Raw genomic sequence first — 11942 nt, forward strand, 5'->3', positions numbered from 1 at the left:
AGTTCTCAAATCGTCTTAACAAAGAATTCCGAATGTAGAGAAACTTGCTAACAACCCTACCAAGGAACATACGTGGCAAAATTCTAATGTATAATTTAGGCCACTTTGCAATTGGCTTTTAGGTTAATTTTTTTTAAAACGCTTTTTATACCTTTATTAACTTTGCACATGTACTTTTGCTCTTGTTTATTGCAATTCCTAATAAATGTGATAATTGTGGGTGGTGCATGGATAGTTGGGTGGGGCAAAGAACATTCAATAAATTATAAAATTGTATCCTCGCGACTCCCATAGACCTCTGTTATTTGTTTAAAACACGATCACGATATTTGAAAATCATGTGTGAAAGAAGTCCCATCTTCCCCACCCTCCTATATGTTATATTTGCCCGGGGTGTAAATTATTTCTGCTCGCTGTTTTATAATTTGATAGAAAAACTTAACCCTCAGTGCAACAGCCCAGTGGACATTAAGATTAACCTTCGTATTATAATTAATGCAGTCGCATGGCGCCATTTAACTGTACTTACACATCAGTATACTATAAATATATGCTTTAATAAATATTAATATAATAACTTTACATGGCCATTACGGTAGCGAAAATTTAAAGATACTTTAACGAAAGGACAAGGTATAGAGACAAGTTGGTAAAACGGGCTTAAAGTTAAAAACATATTTACATTTAGTCGGAAGAAAATTAGCGTGGTCGCTAGACCTAACAGAAAAACGAGCCATTTGTGTTTAATTATCATTAAGTATACTTCCATTATAGAAACAAAAGTGTGCACAAACTTTTACTTTTGCATTGATTATTATCTAATAATATAATACTTTTGCAATAGAAACTGTTTTGACTGAACGAATGTAACCCTATATATTAGCAGCGAAGAGCCTTGAACCCATCACCTCTGGTTTACAGACGGCCCCGCTAACCAACTGTGCTGCGCCGTTCTCACGAAAACCCACCCTTTTTGTTTGCCGTACTACGTATGTGGTTATCGTATTTGACAAACACAACCGCTTATATTGACAGTGACATAAGCCGCAGTGCTTAATTGCTTGGTGGTCTACCAGTTTCATCCGTTGTCTAAAATAGTGTAAGCACAACATTAGCCCTCAGTGTGCAACTGGTGTTGTTATTATTGTAAACGCCATTACTTGGTTTGTCGCTCATTTAACAAAGCTAGTTTCGACAAAGAGAATGCAAAAGAATATAGATGAAGTTTTTGAATTATACAGCAGGTATAACGGTAAGACTGTACTCAACTATTTATAATTTTATATGAATGAATGAAATTTATTTCGTCTGTTTGGTCACGATAACGAAGAACAAGAGAGTTGACAAAAGCGAAAAGACGGGTAGTAACGGTAAAACGACAGTTGTTAAAACACGCTAATTGATAAAAACGAAAGAATATTTTTGATAAAAGTCGTGACCGTTACACGCTACAGACGATACATTATTAAAATAAAATAAAATGAATAACATTTAATTAAACATAATAAAATTCCAATTGGAAGAAAAGTGTAAGTAAAGACTTTGTAGCCTATATATGAATGTATGTGTATATACGTAATGCAACAAGTTTAATCCTACTGCAAAGCCAATGTTTGCAGGTTCGGTGCGGCAAAATATGACGGAGAGGAAGTGACGCAATTAGAACACGCGCTTCAGTGCGCACAGCAAGCTGAAAACGCGGGAAGCAGTGTTTCCGTAAGTTCAATTTTACAGTGTTTCCAAGGAAGCTTTTCTATAAAATAATGTTGGGTATAGTAGGGTGAAAAAAAACGGGGTACTTTATCACACATTATCCAAATATCCTGATCGTGTTTTAAACAATTCTATTAAAGTTGCATAGGATACGGTTTTAAAACTCATTGAATGTTTTTTATTTACTACCAAATGGGAAGGGAAAATAGAATGAAAATGTGTTACATTTTCCCCTACCCTACTAAGCACTAATTTTCCAATAACTTGCAGACAATACTGGGCGCCTTCTTCCACGATGTTGGGCATTTATTAGAAGGCTGTGAAGGAATGGAAAGTGTGATTGGACATTTGGGAAGTAAACGTCACGACAAGGTATAGACAACTATATAAACGAATGTAACTTATCTACCCTCGCATGGTGGGGCGAAATTAATGAGTATAGTATTGCGGTAGATCAGATTGATACGTTTAGCACATTTTATCCTACGTTTCTTAATCCAGTTTCAATCATTGTTTTAGAATAGTCAGATTACGGTGATATATAGTAGGGTGGGGGAAGATGGGACACCTTCAGCACATAATACCCAAATATCCTGATGGTGTTTTAAACAAATAACAACCGTCTATATATGGGAGTCCCGAGGATACGTTTTATAAATCTTTGAATGTTCTTTGTTTACTACCAAATAAAACGAGTAAATTGAATAAAAAGGTGACCTATCTTCCCCAATCCGCAAATATTCTTTGTTAACTATTAAAAAAAAACGATAAATGAGAATAAAAACTTTCCCCATCTTACCCCAACCTATTATATATCAGTGTTGTTTAACCAGTATTAGTACAGATTGGAGCAAAGTATTTATCAAAGATGGGGTTTCCCCCTGACGTCACCGACTTTGCCGATGGTCACGTGGATGCAAAGCGCTACCTAGTGTTCAAAAAGCCTGGCTACCACGAACGTAAGAATATTTACGGTTCCGGAATAAATATTATCGCATGCGAATAGAAGTTATGTGACATATAGTAGAGTGGGGGAGACGGGACCCTTGAGCAATATTGCCCAATATTTCAATCGGCCAGACTGCCAGAGAGCTCGATAAAATATTCGATTTAAAAAACCTCCCACCCTACTATATAGTGAGTAAAACAAACTTATGAATACAGATGCTCTTTTTTGTCAATGTATGTATAATTATATTGCTTAGGACATGGAGAAGTACTTAAAATTTGGATCGGAGTTGGCCCATTACCTGCAATCGTTTTTATAACTTGTGTAGTAACTTCTATAATAACGCGAATGGTATGAAAAATATTCTACTTAGATTTGTCCGACTGTAGCAAGCGAACCCTTATTCAGCAAGGTGGCGCCATGAAGTCAAAGGAAGCTGAGGAGTTTGAAAAAATGTCAAAATTTCACGAAATTCTTCAAATGAGACATTGGGACGAAGAAGCGAAAGTTATTGACAAAGTTACTCAAAGTATAAACTATTACAAAGAAATGTGCATCGAATATTTGAAGTAAATTTACGTTCAGATTATAAATTCTCCAACGAACTGAATCTGGACTTAATGTGTTTTTACGAAATTGGTAAAGCATTGTTGTCAATTTTAAAGTGAATTGTTTTATAAAATCGCAATTAAAAATAGAGTTGTTTTTTAAATACAGTACAACGGGTAAGATGGGTGCCGTTAGAATATAATATCCCACATTTCCTAATCGTTTTTTTTTTAACATTTAACAAGGCTCCTTTAAGAGTCGTGATGAAACGGTTATATAACAGTGTACATAGTAGTAGGGTGGGGAAGATGGGACACCTTTCATTCCATTTTATCGTTCCATTTGGTAGTAAACAAAGAACATTCAAAGAATTATAAATTTGTATCCTCGCGACTCCCACAGACCGTTTTTAATTGTTTAAAATGCGATCATGATATTTGGATATTATGTGCTAAAGGTGTTCCGACTTCCCCACCCTACTATATATGTTTTGTTGATTACCATATTGTACGATAAATAGAATAAAAACATGGACTTTTTACCCCAACCTACTACATATGTGGCAAACCGGAATTAGAACGTAGATGACGCACTGTACCAAGTGACGTATACACCTCACTTTCAAATTGAAATACACCAAAGTGCCACTTAAATATCGCCCGCTTTGTTTTCCTATTTGTAGGTTTGCAAAAATCCCAGAACTCAGCTATGTTTTGTGTATTAAAGGGTCTCTGTATTTTGCCCTTGAGGCAACGGGGTGCTCTGAATGAAGTGAATTGCCATTAAGAGCAGCTGTTGGCTTTTAAGAAATCCATAGACAAAGTGGTATTTTGACCGAGATATGTTATTACCATTGTCAGTTAAAACTTCGGGTTTTATGAGATTTCATAGCAAACGTAGGGTAAGGGCGTTTAGATATGGGAAGGCTCTTAGGAGAAACGTGCTCGTTGAGAGACAGAGATGCGTTTCCGCGTTCCAAATGATTGCAGACGGTAATTGAATGTTAGAAGCCAAAGCTAACTGCTAATCTTATATAAGCGGAGTATTCATACAGGAAGTCAGATCCGTACTGCTTATAGAATTAAGATGATATGTTATGAGATCTAGTAATAGCTTACTGCTTGGCTAAAACGTGTGTGTATTATTACGTGAAGTGCAGGTCATGCATTTAATAAGTTGAAATTCTGTTATAACGTGATTGACGTTTTAACTACACGGGTATTGCACTTAGAAAGGATATTGGATGTAGCTATATCGGTAGAATGTGTTCCGCAAGCACGCCGCGGTCAATGTTACCATTAGTTCGTGATATACGAACTTGTTCAATCGTTATGACATCAGAAACCAATGACGCATTCCACGCATGCGCAACCGCAGATAAAATTCGGATCGTGAACTTCGTTCTAGGAAAGTAGTGATTTCAACTTTATTTACGCCAAACATATTTATGCTTTTAGTACAGAAACTTGCGCACGCTTGCGATCAATGAATCGCTTAAATGCCTGGAAGGTATTAATTTAGCTAGATTAGGGATCGAAAGCGTCTTGTAATCGGCTATCGTCAGGTCACATAACCTCGCATGTAAAAGGCTTAGCTTTATAACCGATGTCATTCTGTAGTTCTGGTCAGTTTATCCAGTAGGGTGTATACTAAATAAATTCCATCACAAAAGGCTCCTTATAAAAATCAATGATACTCAATGTGTGAATACGGGTTAGTTATGACAACAATTAAAGCACCGACTTAGAGCCGTTGTTGACTATGCTCAGTCGAAGCCTTTGTTCGTATCTGCGTTAAGAGAAGGCACAGCTTAGTCACTGTTTATTCGGGACGGAAAGCAAAGTGAGAAAGGCGGAAATCGAAATCCTAATCCTATTTCTAGACCTTGACTGTTTTGATACGGTGTTAGTCAATGAATTATGGTATAGGTTTCACAGTGTACACTGTAAGTGCATGTAAACGTACGTCCAGCGAGCCCACGCAAGCAAAGATAAACTCATAGTCATTTATTTCTTTCGTCATCTGTCTTAGATACGTCTTGTATTGTATAGAAACCATGGTACAGCTTCAGCGCTAAGAAAACTGCGTTGGTCACTGTCTGTGTTATCAGTATTACAGTGAAGCGTGTCCGTAGCGTGGACGCAATTAGGTTTTACCTTCGTTAGGTTGGGTAGCAGATGTTTTAGCACAGAATTTAAAATTGAAGTGTGAGTGTAAATGAAACGATTGGAATGTATAGAGCTGTATTGTGGGAATGTAAAGGATCTGAAAAAGTGAGTATAGTAAGGTGGGGTAAGATGGGATTATTCTAGCACAAAGTGTTCAAATATCTTGACTGTGTTAAAACAATTAACATTAGCCTATAGGAGTCGCGAGGATACGGTTTTATAATTCTTTGAATATTCTTCGTTTACTACTAAGTGGGACGAGAAAATAAAATGAAAGGTGTCCCATCCTCCCCCACCCTACTATATATAAAAGTAATAAAAAAATTATATAAATAATATTAAAAAATGTTTGGACATCAACTGCTTGCAATGGATTTTTACTTGAAATTGCAGCAATAGTTTGTTTTGGGCTTATCCGCTTATTGGAAGGTTTACGGTTTGTGGTCACTCCGAATTAACGCTACAGGCGCCGGTCCTATCGGGGCGAAAATGGCATCCGAAATCAAAATATTTATGAATGAAATCAGCCTCGAAACGCAACCACACAGCCGCCGTGGAAATTCAACCGTTGCGACAACAAACCGGCTAACATTGCCTATAGGTGAGAACTGGACTCGTATCAATCACATGGTCTATTCTATAGTGCCACTCATATACGTGTCGTGTGGTACGGCCTTACACCTGCTGGATACCAGCTAGAAAAATAATACAAATAAAAACTTTATTCGTCTCTTCGATTACGGTAGCAAACTTAAAAATATTTTAAACGAAAAGACAAAACAACAGTTGTTAAAACACGCTTACAGTTAAAACATATTTACATTTTTAGATGGAAGAAACTAAGCGTAGTCGCTACACTATATAACTAAACGTGTTGAAAATAATTTTATCATATTCAATTTTTGAACCAAAGATTCGATGAGGTATAGTTGAGCTAAACAAACCGACGCAAATGATACATAGTTAAAATTGAGCAAAATTCGACCATGGCTTGAAGAGAAATAGTTGGCACGCGTAATGTTATTATTACCGGTACAATTTGACCGGTACTAGTTATTTATGCGCCTACCCTGCATTTAACGGCTTCAGAATTTTACGAATTTAAGAGTTTGTGGGACTGACGAAAAGTGGAAATTAATCAAATTTTCTGGTAAGTCGAAAAAATACTTTCCCGTGCGTCAGGCTTATTTGTACAAACGATTTTCAACATATGTCAGTACAGTTTCACGCCTGGGATATCTCAAGTGTGTAGATATGAATGTGTACCCTACGGGTTTTGGATATTTATTTAATAAGGTCGGTTTAACACTCAAGGTCCCAAATTTTGTGATAGTTGGTAATACAATTAGTAATAGGTATTACATCTTTGAAATAAAATATTAAATATAGTAGGGTGGGGGGAGATTGGACACCTTTCATTTTATTCTCTTGTTCGATTTGGTAGTAAACAAAGAACATTTAAAGAATTATAATTTCGTATGCTCACGACTTAAGGTGTCCCATCTTCCCCCACCCTACTATATAATATGTAGTAGGTTGGGAGAAGATGGGACACCTTTTCATTCTATTTTCTCGCCCAATTTGGTAGTAAATAAAGAAAATGCAAAGAATTATAAAAACGTATCCTCACGACTCTCCTAGATCGTTGTTAATTGTTTAAAAGACGGTCAGGATATTTGGATATCATGTGCTAAAGGTGTCCCATCTTCCCCCACCCCACTGTATTTATAATAAAATGCCTTATTTAGTTCGTTTGATAAGGAATTAAAGTAATGTGTGTGGTAACTAATTTTATTACACTGTTATTAAATCAGTTATTAGCCAGGGGTATTTCATTACCTAATTGGTGCACTAATGTCCCATTATACGTCAACTGTGTATCAATTAAATGCGTGGTCGGGTATAGAGCCACTAATGGGTCGTTTAGCGTTGGCTTTCACTTAGCTGTTCGCCCATGGAGTCTTCCAGGGTCACGTACAAGTTAACCTCGTGCCGACGAGCCTTTTGTTCGGCTTTTATTCAAGACACTCTGTACTGTACGACCATTGAACATGGTCTAAGTCAATTTAAGAGTGTCGACACATATTTATTAACTTGATATAGTAGGGTGAGGAAAGATGGGACAACTTTTCATTCTATTTTCTCGTACCATTTGGTAGTAAACAAAGAACGTTCAAAGAATTATAAAACCGCATCCTCACGACTCCAATAGACCGTTGTTAATAGTTTAAAACTCGATCAGGATATATGGTTGTTATGTGTTAAAGATATCCCATATTACCCCACAGAACTATATTTTTTAAAGTCTCTCAAACCAATTTCTCTGCATTTTTTTGTAACCGCCACAGCGTAAAAAGGCTGTTATAAAACTAAGCCCTTTATCTCGGCTTATTTGAAGCTCAAGGTGCTGCTAAGCTCTCGGGGCATTTTTCTTGTTATATCTCCGCACACCGTAACGCATGCTGCTTGAAAAACAGTACAGGTGGTTAAAACAAAACCGCATTTTTGCTCGGTTTTACGCGCGATTTGGTGTACAGCAAAAAACAGTTGGCAGATTTAAGACATACTTAGCAGCTTACGTAAGTTGAAATTCTATTTGCATTTAATGATTTAAACTCAGGAATAATATAGCTCGATCTGGTAGGTAAACAGTCATTAACCCGCCGTAATAATGCGTTTGCTCGCTTGACTGGACTACAATAAAAGTTTATGCGGTAGAGGGAACTGCCAACACCAGCGCGTTATAATAACCACTTGAGAGGAACGTTTCTCTGCGGTGAGAGAAGTATTTGGGCAAATCTAATTTGACAGAGCCAGTTTTAGGGATAGTTGAAAATTAGTGAAACCGCTTTGAAGTTATAAAACACGCTTTGGTTATACTGTAGATGTAAAGGTCAGAGCGTGTGCAGTATATTACAGAGGCATGGTTTAAATGTAGTGCTAAGGAGTTATTTAAAAATGTTTTAAAGGTATATTGTATTGAGACGTAATATCCAGAACAAATGGTATGGTAGGAGAAGATGGAAGACTTTTTCATTCAATTTTCTTGTCCCATTTGGTAGTTAACAAAGACCATTCAAATAGTTGTGCAACCGTATTCTCGCCACTCTCATATAAGACTGTTTAAAACACAAACATAATATTTGGATATTATATGCTAAAGGTGTCCCACCTTACCCCATAGTCTTATATATAGCTTCTAGCAGGTTTTGGTTAGTTACTGTAACATAGACCCTGCGTTGAAAAGAATTAGTGGGCGTATAGGAATGTTTTCATTCATTACCTAATCTGCGGTTTAGTATGTGAAAAGGCAATTACCAACGCTATTGTATACCTGCCTATTAATATACGTTTAATGTTAGTATACGTTTATAATGTGTTGTGCGAAACTTTATTCGAAGTGCACTTAACCCTATATATCGCAAATGCGTCACGCAAAACATGCATACGTCACATATGTTGTTTTGAATGCGGTAAAGCGGCCTTTTAGTTCCCTTTCCGAAGTAGAGGAACAAGACCAATCTGTTTAAGGCGGTTTAAACTGGTTTAAGTAAAGGCCTTAAGTTGGTGTTTTTTTTACAGTTATAAGGCTAGCAATAACAGTGTATACTTAAAAACGTAACTTTTAAGAGTATCAAAAATTGGAGATTTTGTAAGTACCTGTACCCGGAAATATAGCTGAAATGGCTGTAAGCTCTTACGTGGGAAGGAAAGAAATGAGAATTCCTTCAAAAGGATTACTGGCCCGCTCTCTCGAGCAACAGAATAGAAAACAAAATGAAAACGAGACGGTGTTCAAATTTTCCGGCCGCTATGACAATGTGGAAACGAACTGCGAGCAATCTGCGCCAAGAAACTACAAACTTCAACCCAAAGTACCCGTCAGTGAATGCAAAAGTATCCCCGATGATGTATTTGGGGACAGTGGTCGATTTTCCAGCATTGGGCTTGAGATTAATAAAGTTAAATCGCTGTACCCCACACAGAATGGTTTCTGTAGAACAAAAGAACTGCCAAACCAACACGTACAAGCTAACAGCATTGCCGAAGCTAGACACAACAGCCCATTCCGTTCACGAAACAGCTCCGTAGAAAAACCAAGTTTGAACTGTATAAATGAGGAGACGGATCAGCAGCCTTCATTTAACTCGACACAGCAGCTTCGATCCGGATTTTTCCGGTCTATTAAGAAGCAGTACCCTTCACTTGCTCTGGACGGATTAATGGCTTCAGAAAGTAATGACAGTGGACAAGGTGACAGTATAACCAGCGACGATGGCATGTCAAGAGAAATGTCGTTTAAGGGTACCAGTCCGGGTAGGTAACACAAAAAAAACGTAGTATAATTTTAAATTATCTCGATTGCAATGTAACAAATGCAGTAGGTGGGGTAAGATGGGACACCTTTATTACACACAATATCCAAATATCCTGATCGTGTTTTAAACAATTACCATCGGACTATCGGAGTCGTAAGGATACGTTTTTTTGAATTTTATTTGTTTACTACTAATTGGAACGATAAAATAGAATAAAAAGGTGTCCCGTCTTGCCCCGCCCTACTATATCATATCGGTTAAAACAATGAAGAGAAGAGAACAGCGAAACGACAGTCGATAGAACGCTTCTTAGTTAACCTGCATAAAAAAGAGGATCGGTTTAACCTAACGCGTGGGAGCTAACAAAACACAACGTTTTAATTTTAACAAACAAATCTTTAAAAACAACATTTTTATTTTTTCTGCTTTTTTATTTTTTTGATAAATCTTACTCATTTTTAAAGCGATGTCTTAACCCGGTTAAGACTTAAATATGAAGGGCACAAAAGAAAAGGCGAAAAATTGAAAACTAGATAAAATTCTTAGTAATTGAAAGCTTGTTAGAGCCCGATACGCGATAAGCGAATTCCGACGTAACAATTATTTGCACAGGAGTTTTTATCTACAAAATCAGGCAAACAGATGCTGTAGCTATCTCTGCAGAAAAATAGCAGTCAATTTTAACTATTGTACGGCTCGTGTCTTTACGCACACTTTTGTTTGTATTAAAAGACTAACTTGATGGTAATTAAACATAAATGGCTTGTTTGTCTGGTAGGTGTAGCGACCACGCTTATTTTCTTTCAGTTAAAAGTAAATATGTTTTTAACTGTAAGCGTGCTTTTAACTGTTGTTTTGTCGCTATATATCCTGTCTTTTCGTTAAAAATATTTCCAAATCTTCGCTACCGTAATCGAAGAAACAAATAAACTTATTATATTTTTCAACCTATATTTTGCTCAATTTATGTCGGCCATTTGAGATATGGATAAATAATTGGCGCTTATTTATCCTCTAACTTATATTTTATAAGAACCACTTATAGTGACCACTAGGTTGGAGCAACAACCATTAAATGCCTGTCATTAACTATAGACCCCCACGCACATATATAATATGGTGGGGAGAGATGGGACAGCTTTTCATTCTATTTTCTCGTCCCATTTGGTGGTAAACAAAGAACATTTATATTAAAGAGTAATAAGACTGTATCTTCACGACTATCATAGACCGTTGTTAATTGTTTGAAACACGGTCAGGATATTTGAGTATCATTTGCTAAAGGTGTATCATCTTAACCCACAGTATATTATATAGTAGCAAAAAATGTGCATTGAATTCAAAAAATGTGCAAAAATCCAACACCCTTTGGTTACGATGTGTTCTACCAATTTCTTGGCCACCAAAATCTTATTATATTTAAACAACTTTCAGAACGTCCAAAACACAGCACCCCCAGCAGCCGTAAGTCATCCGGAGATGAAGATAAATTGTTCATGAGCAGCATGGCGAGGAGGAGACTGCAAGAGCTCCGAGAAATCGATCCTACAAAGGTTGATGTTTCCACCGGACTACAATGGATACGTCTAGAACTTGTGAGTATTTTGTTGTAAAGGATAGATAGGTTCTAAATAGCTTGTTCTGCTATATTAGCGCGCCTATACCTTTAAACCAGAGGTAATAGGTTCAACGCTCTGCGCTGCTACCATTGTGGGCGTATGTGTCCTTGTATGGGCAAGACATTTAACAACAATTGCTCCAACCTGGTGGTCACTAATGGGTTGCCCACATATTCGGCCATACTAATAAAAAAAACACAAAAAATATACACATACAAAGTAACATACATGATAACTCGTAAGCTGACCGGGGTGTATGAAAAAATACCCACAAAACTCGAAAGTTGACATATGGTGTATGAAACATGAGATAAATAAGTTACATTTCTTATCATTTATTTACTTAATTACAACGTTCTCTTTTCTATATTAAAGCACGAGATGCGAGAGCAAGATAAAGCTCTTTTCCTACAACTCATCAAGTTACATTCAACAATTAAAGACTTACGAAGTGAATTAAACTGTGTTGGGTGTGAGACCGACTGGTCGTACGACGACCTGAACGATGCAGCCTCACTGTGGTGTAAGTTATATGCGCTTTTTTGTGTAATATATATGTACGAGGTCTTACATAACTAGACACGACTTCGAGTTCAAAACAGGGTTGATAAAGTATTACCTCAAA

At 36.9% G+C, this 11942-nt stretch overlaps 2 protein-coding genes across 2 annotated transcripts; both read left to right on the top strand.

The window, feature by feature from the left end:
- Positions 1-1018: 1018 nt before the first annotated feature.
- LOC101242664 lies at positions 1019-3374 on the top strand. Its single transcript, XM_026839464.1, has 5 exons — positions 1019-1244; positions 1620-1716; positions 1984-2085; positions 2558-2672; positions 3036-3374. The coding sequence occupies exons 1-5, from the start codon at positions 1204-1206 to the stop codon at positions 3233-3235; spliced, it is 555 nt and encodes a 184-aa protein (XP_026695265.1). The 5' UTR covers positions 1019-1203; the 3' UTR covers positions 3236-3374.
- A 4297-nt stretch (positions 3375-7671) lies between these two features.
- On the top strand, positions 7672-11914 carry LOC108950578. Its single transcript, XM_018816550.2, has 3 exons — positions 7672-9696; positions 11133-11293; positions 11693-11914. The coding sequence occupies exons 1-3, from the start codon at positions 9063-9065 to the stop codon at positions 11894-11896; spliced, it is 999 nt and encodes a 332-aa protein (XP_018672095.2). The 5' UTR covers positions 7672-9062; the 3' UTR covers positions 11897-11914.
- The last annotated feature ends 28 nt before the right edge of the window (positions 11915-11942 follow it).

Source organism: Ciona intestinalis, unplaced genomic scaffold (genome assembly GCF_000224145.3).
Source record: "Ciona intestinalis unplaced genomic scaffold, KH HT000291.1, whole genome shotgun sequence".
Classification (NCBI taxonomy): domain Eukaryota; kingdom Metazoa; phylum Chordata; class Ascidiacea; order Phlebobranchia; family Cionidae; genus Ciona; species Ciona intestinalis.

Excerpts from the sequence above, each read along its gene's own strand:
- LOC108950578 (XM_018816550.2), top strand. The coding sequence starts at position 9,063 with ATGGCTGTAAGCTCTTACGTGGGAAGGAAAGAAATGAGAATTCCTTCA. Across the intron at positions 9,697-11,132 it reads GTTTAAGGGTACCAGTCCGG|AACGTCCAAAACACAGCACC; the intron begins GTAGGTAACACA and ends AACAACTTTCAG. Across the intron at positions 11,294-11,692 it reads AATGGATACGTCTAGAACTT|CACGAGATGCGAGAGCAAGA; the intron begins GTGAGTATTTTG and ends TCTATATTAAAG.
- LOC101242664 (XM_026839464.1), top strand. The coding sequence starts at position 1,204 with ATGCAAAAGAATATAGATGAAGTTTTTGAATTATACAGCAG. Across the intron at positions 2,086-2,557 it reads GAAGTAAACGTCACGACAAG|ATTGGAGCAAAGTATTTATC; the intron begins GTATAGACAACT and ends GTATTAGTACAG. Across the intron at positions 2,673-3,035 it reads AAAGCCTGGCTACCACGAAC|ATTTGTCCGACTGTAGCAAG; the intron begins GTAAGAATATTT and ends TATTCTACTTAG.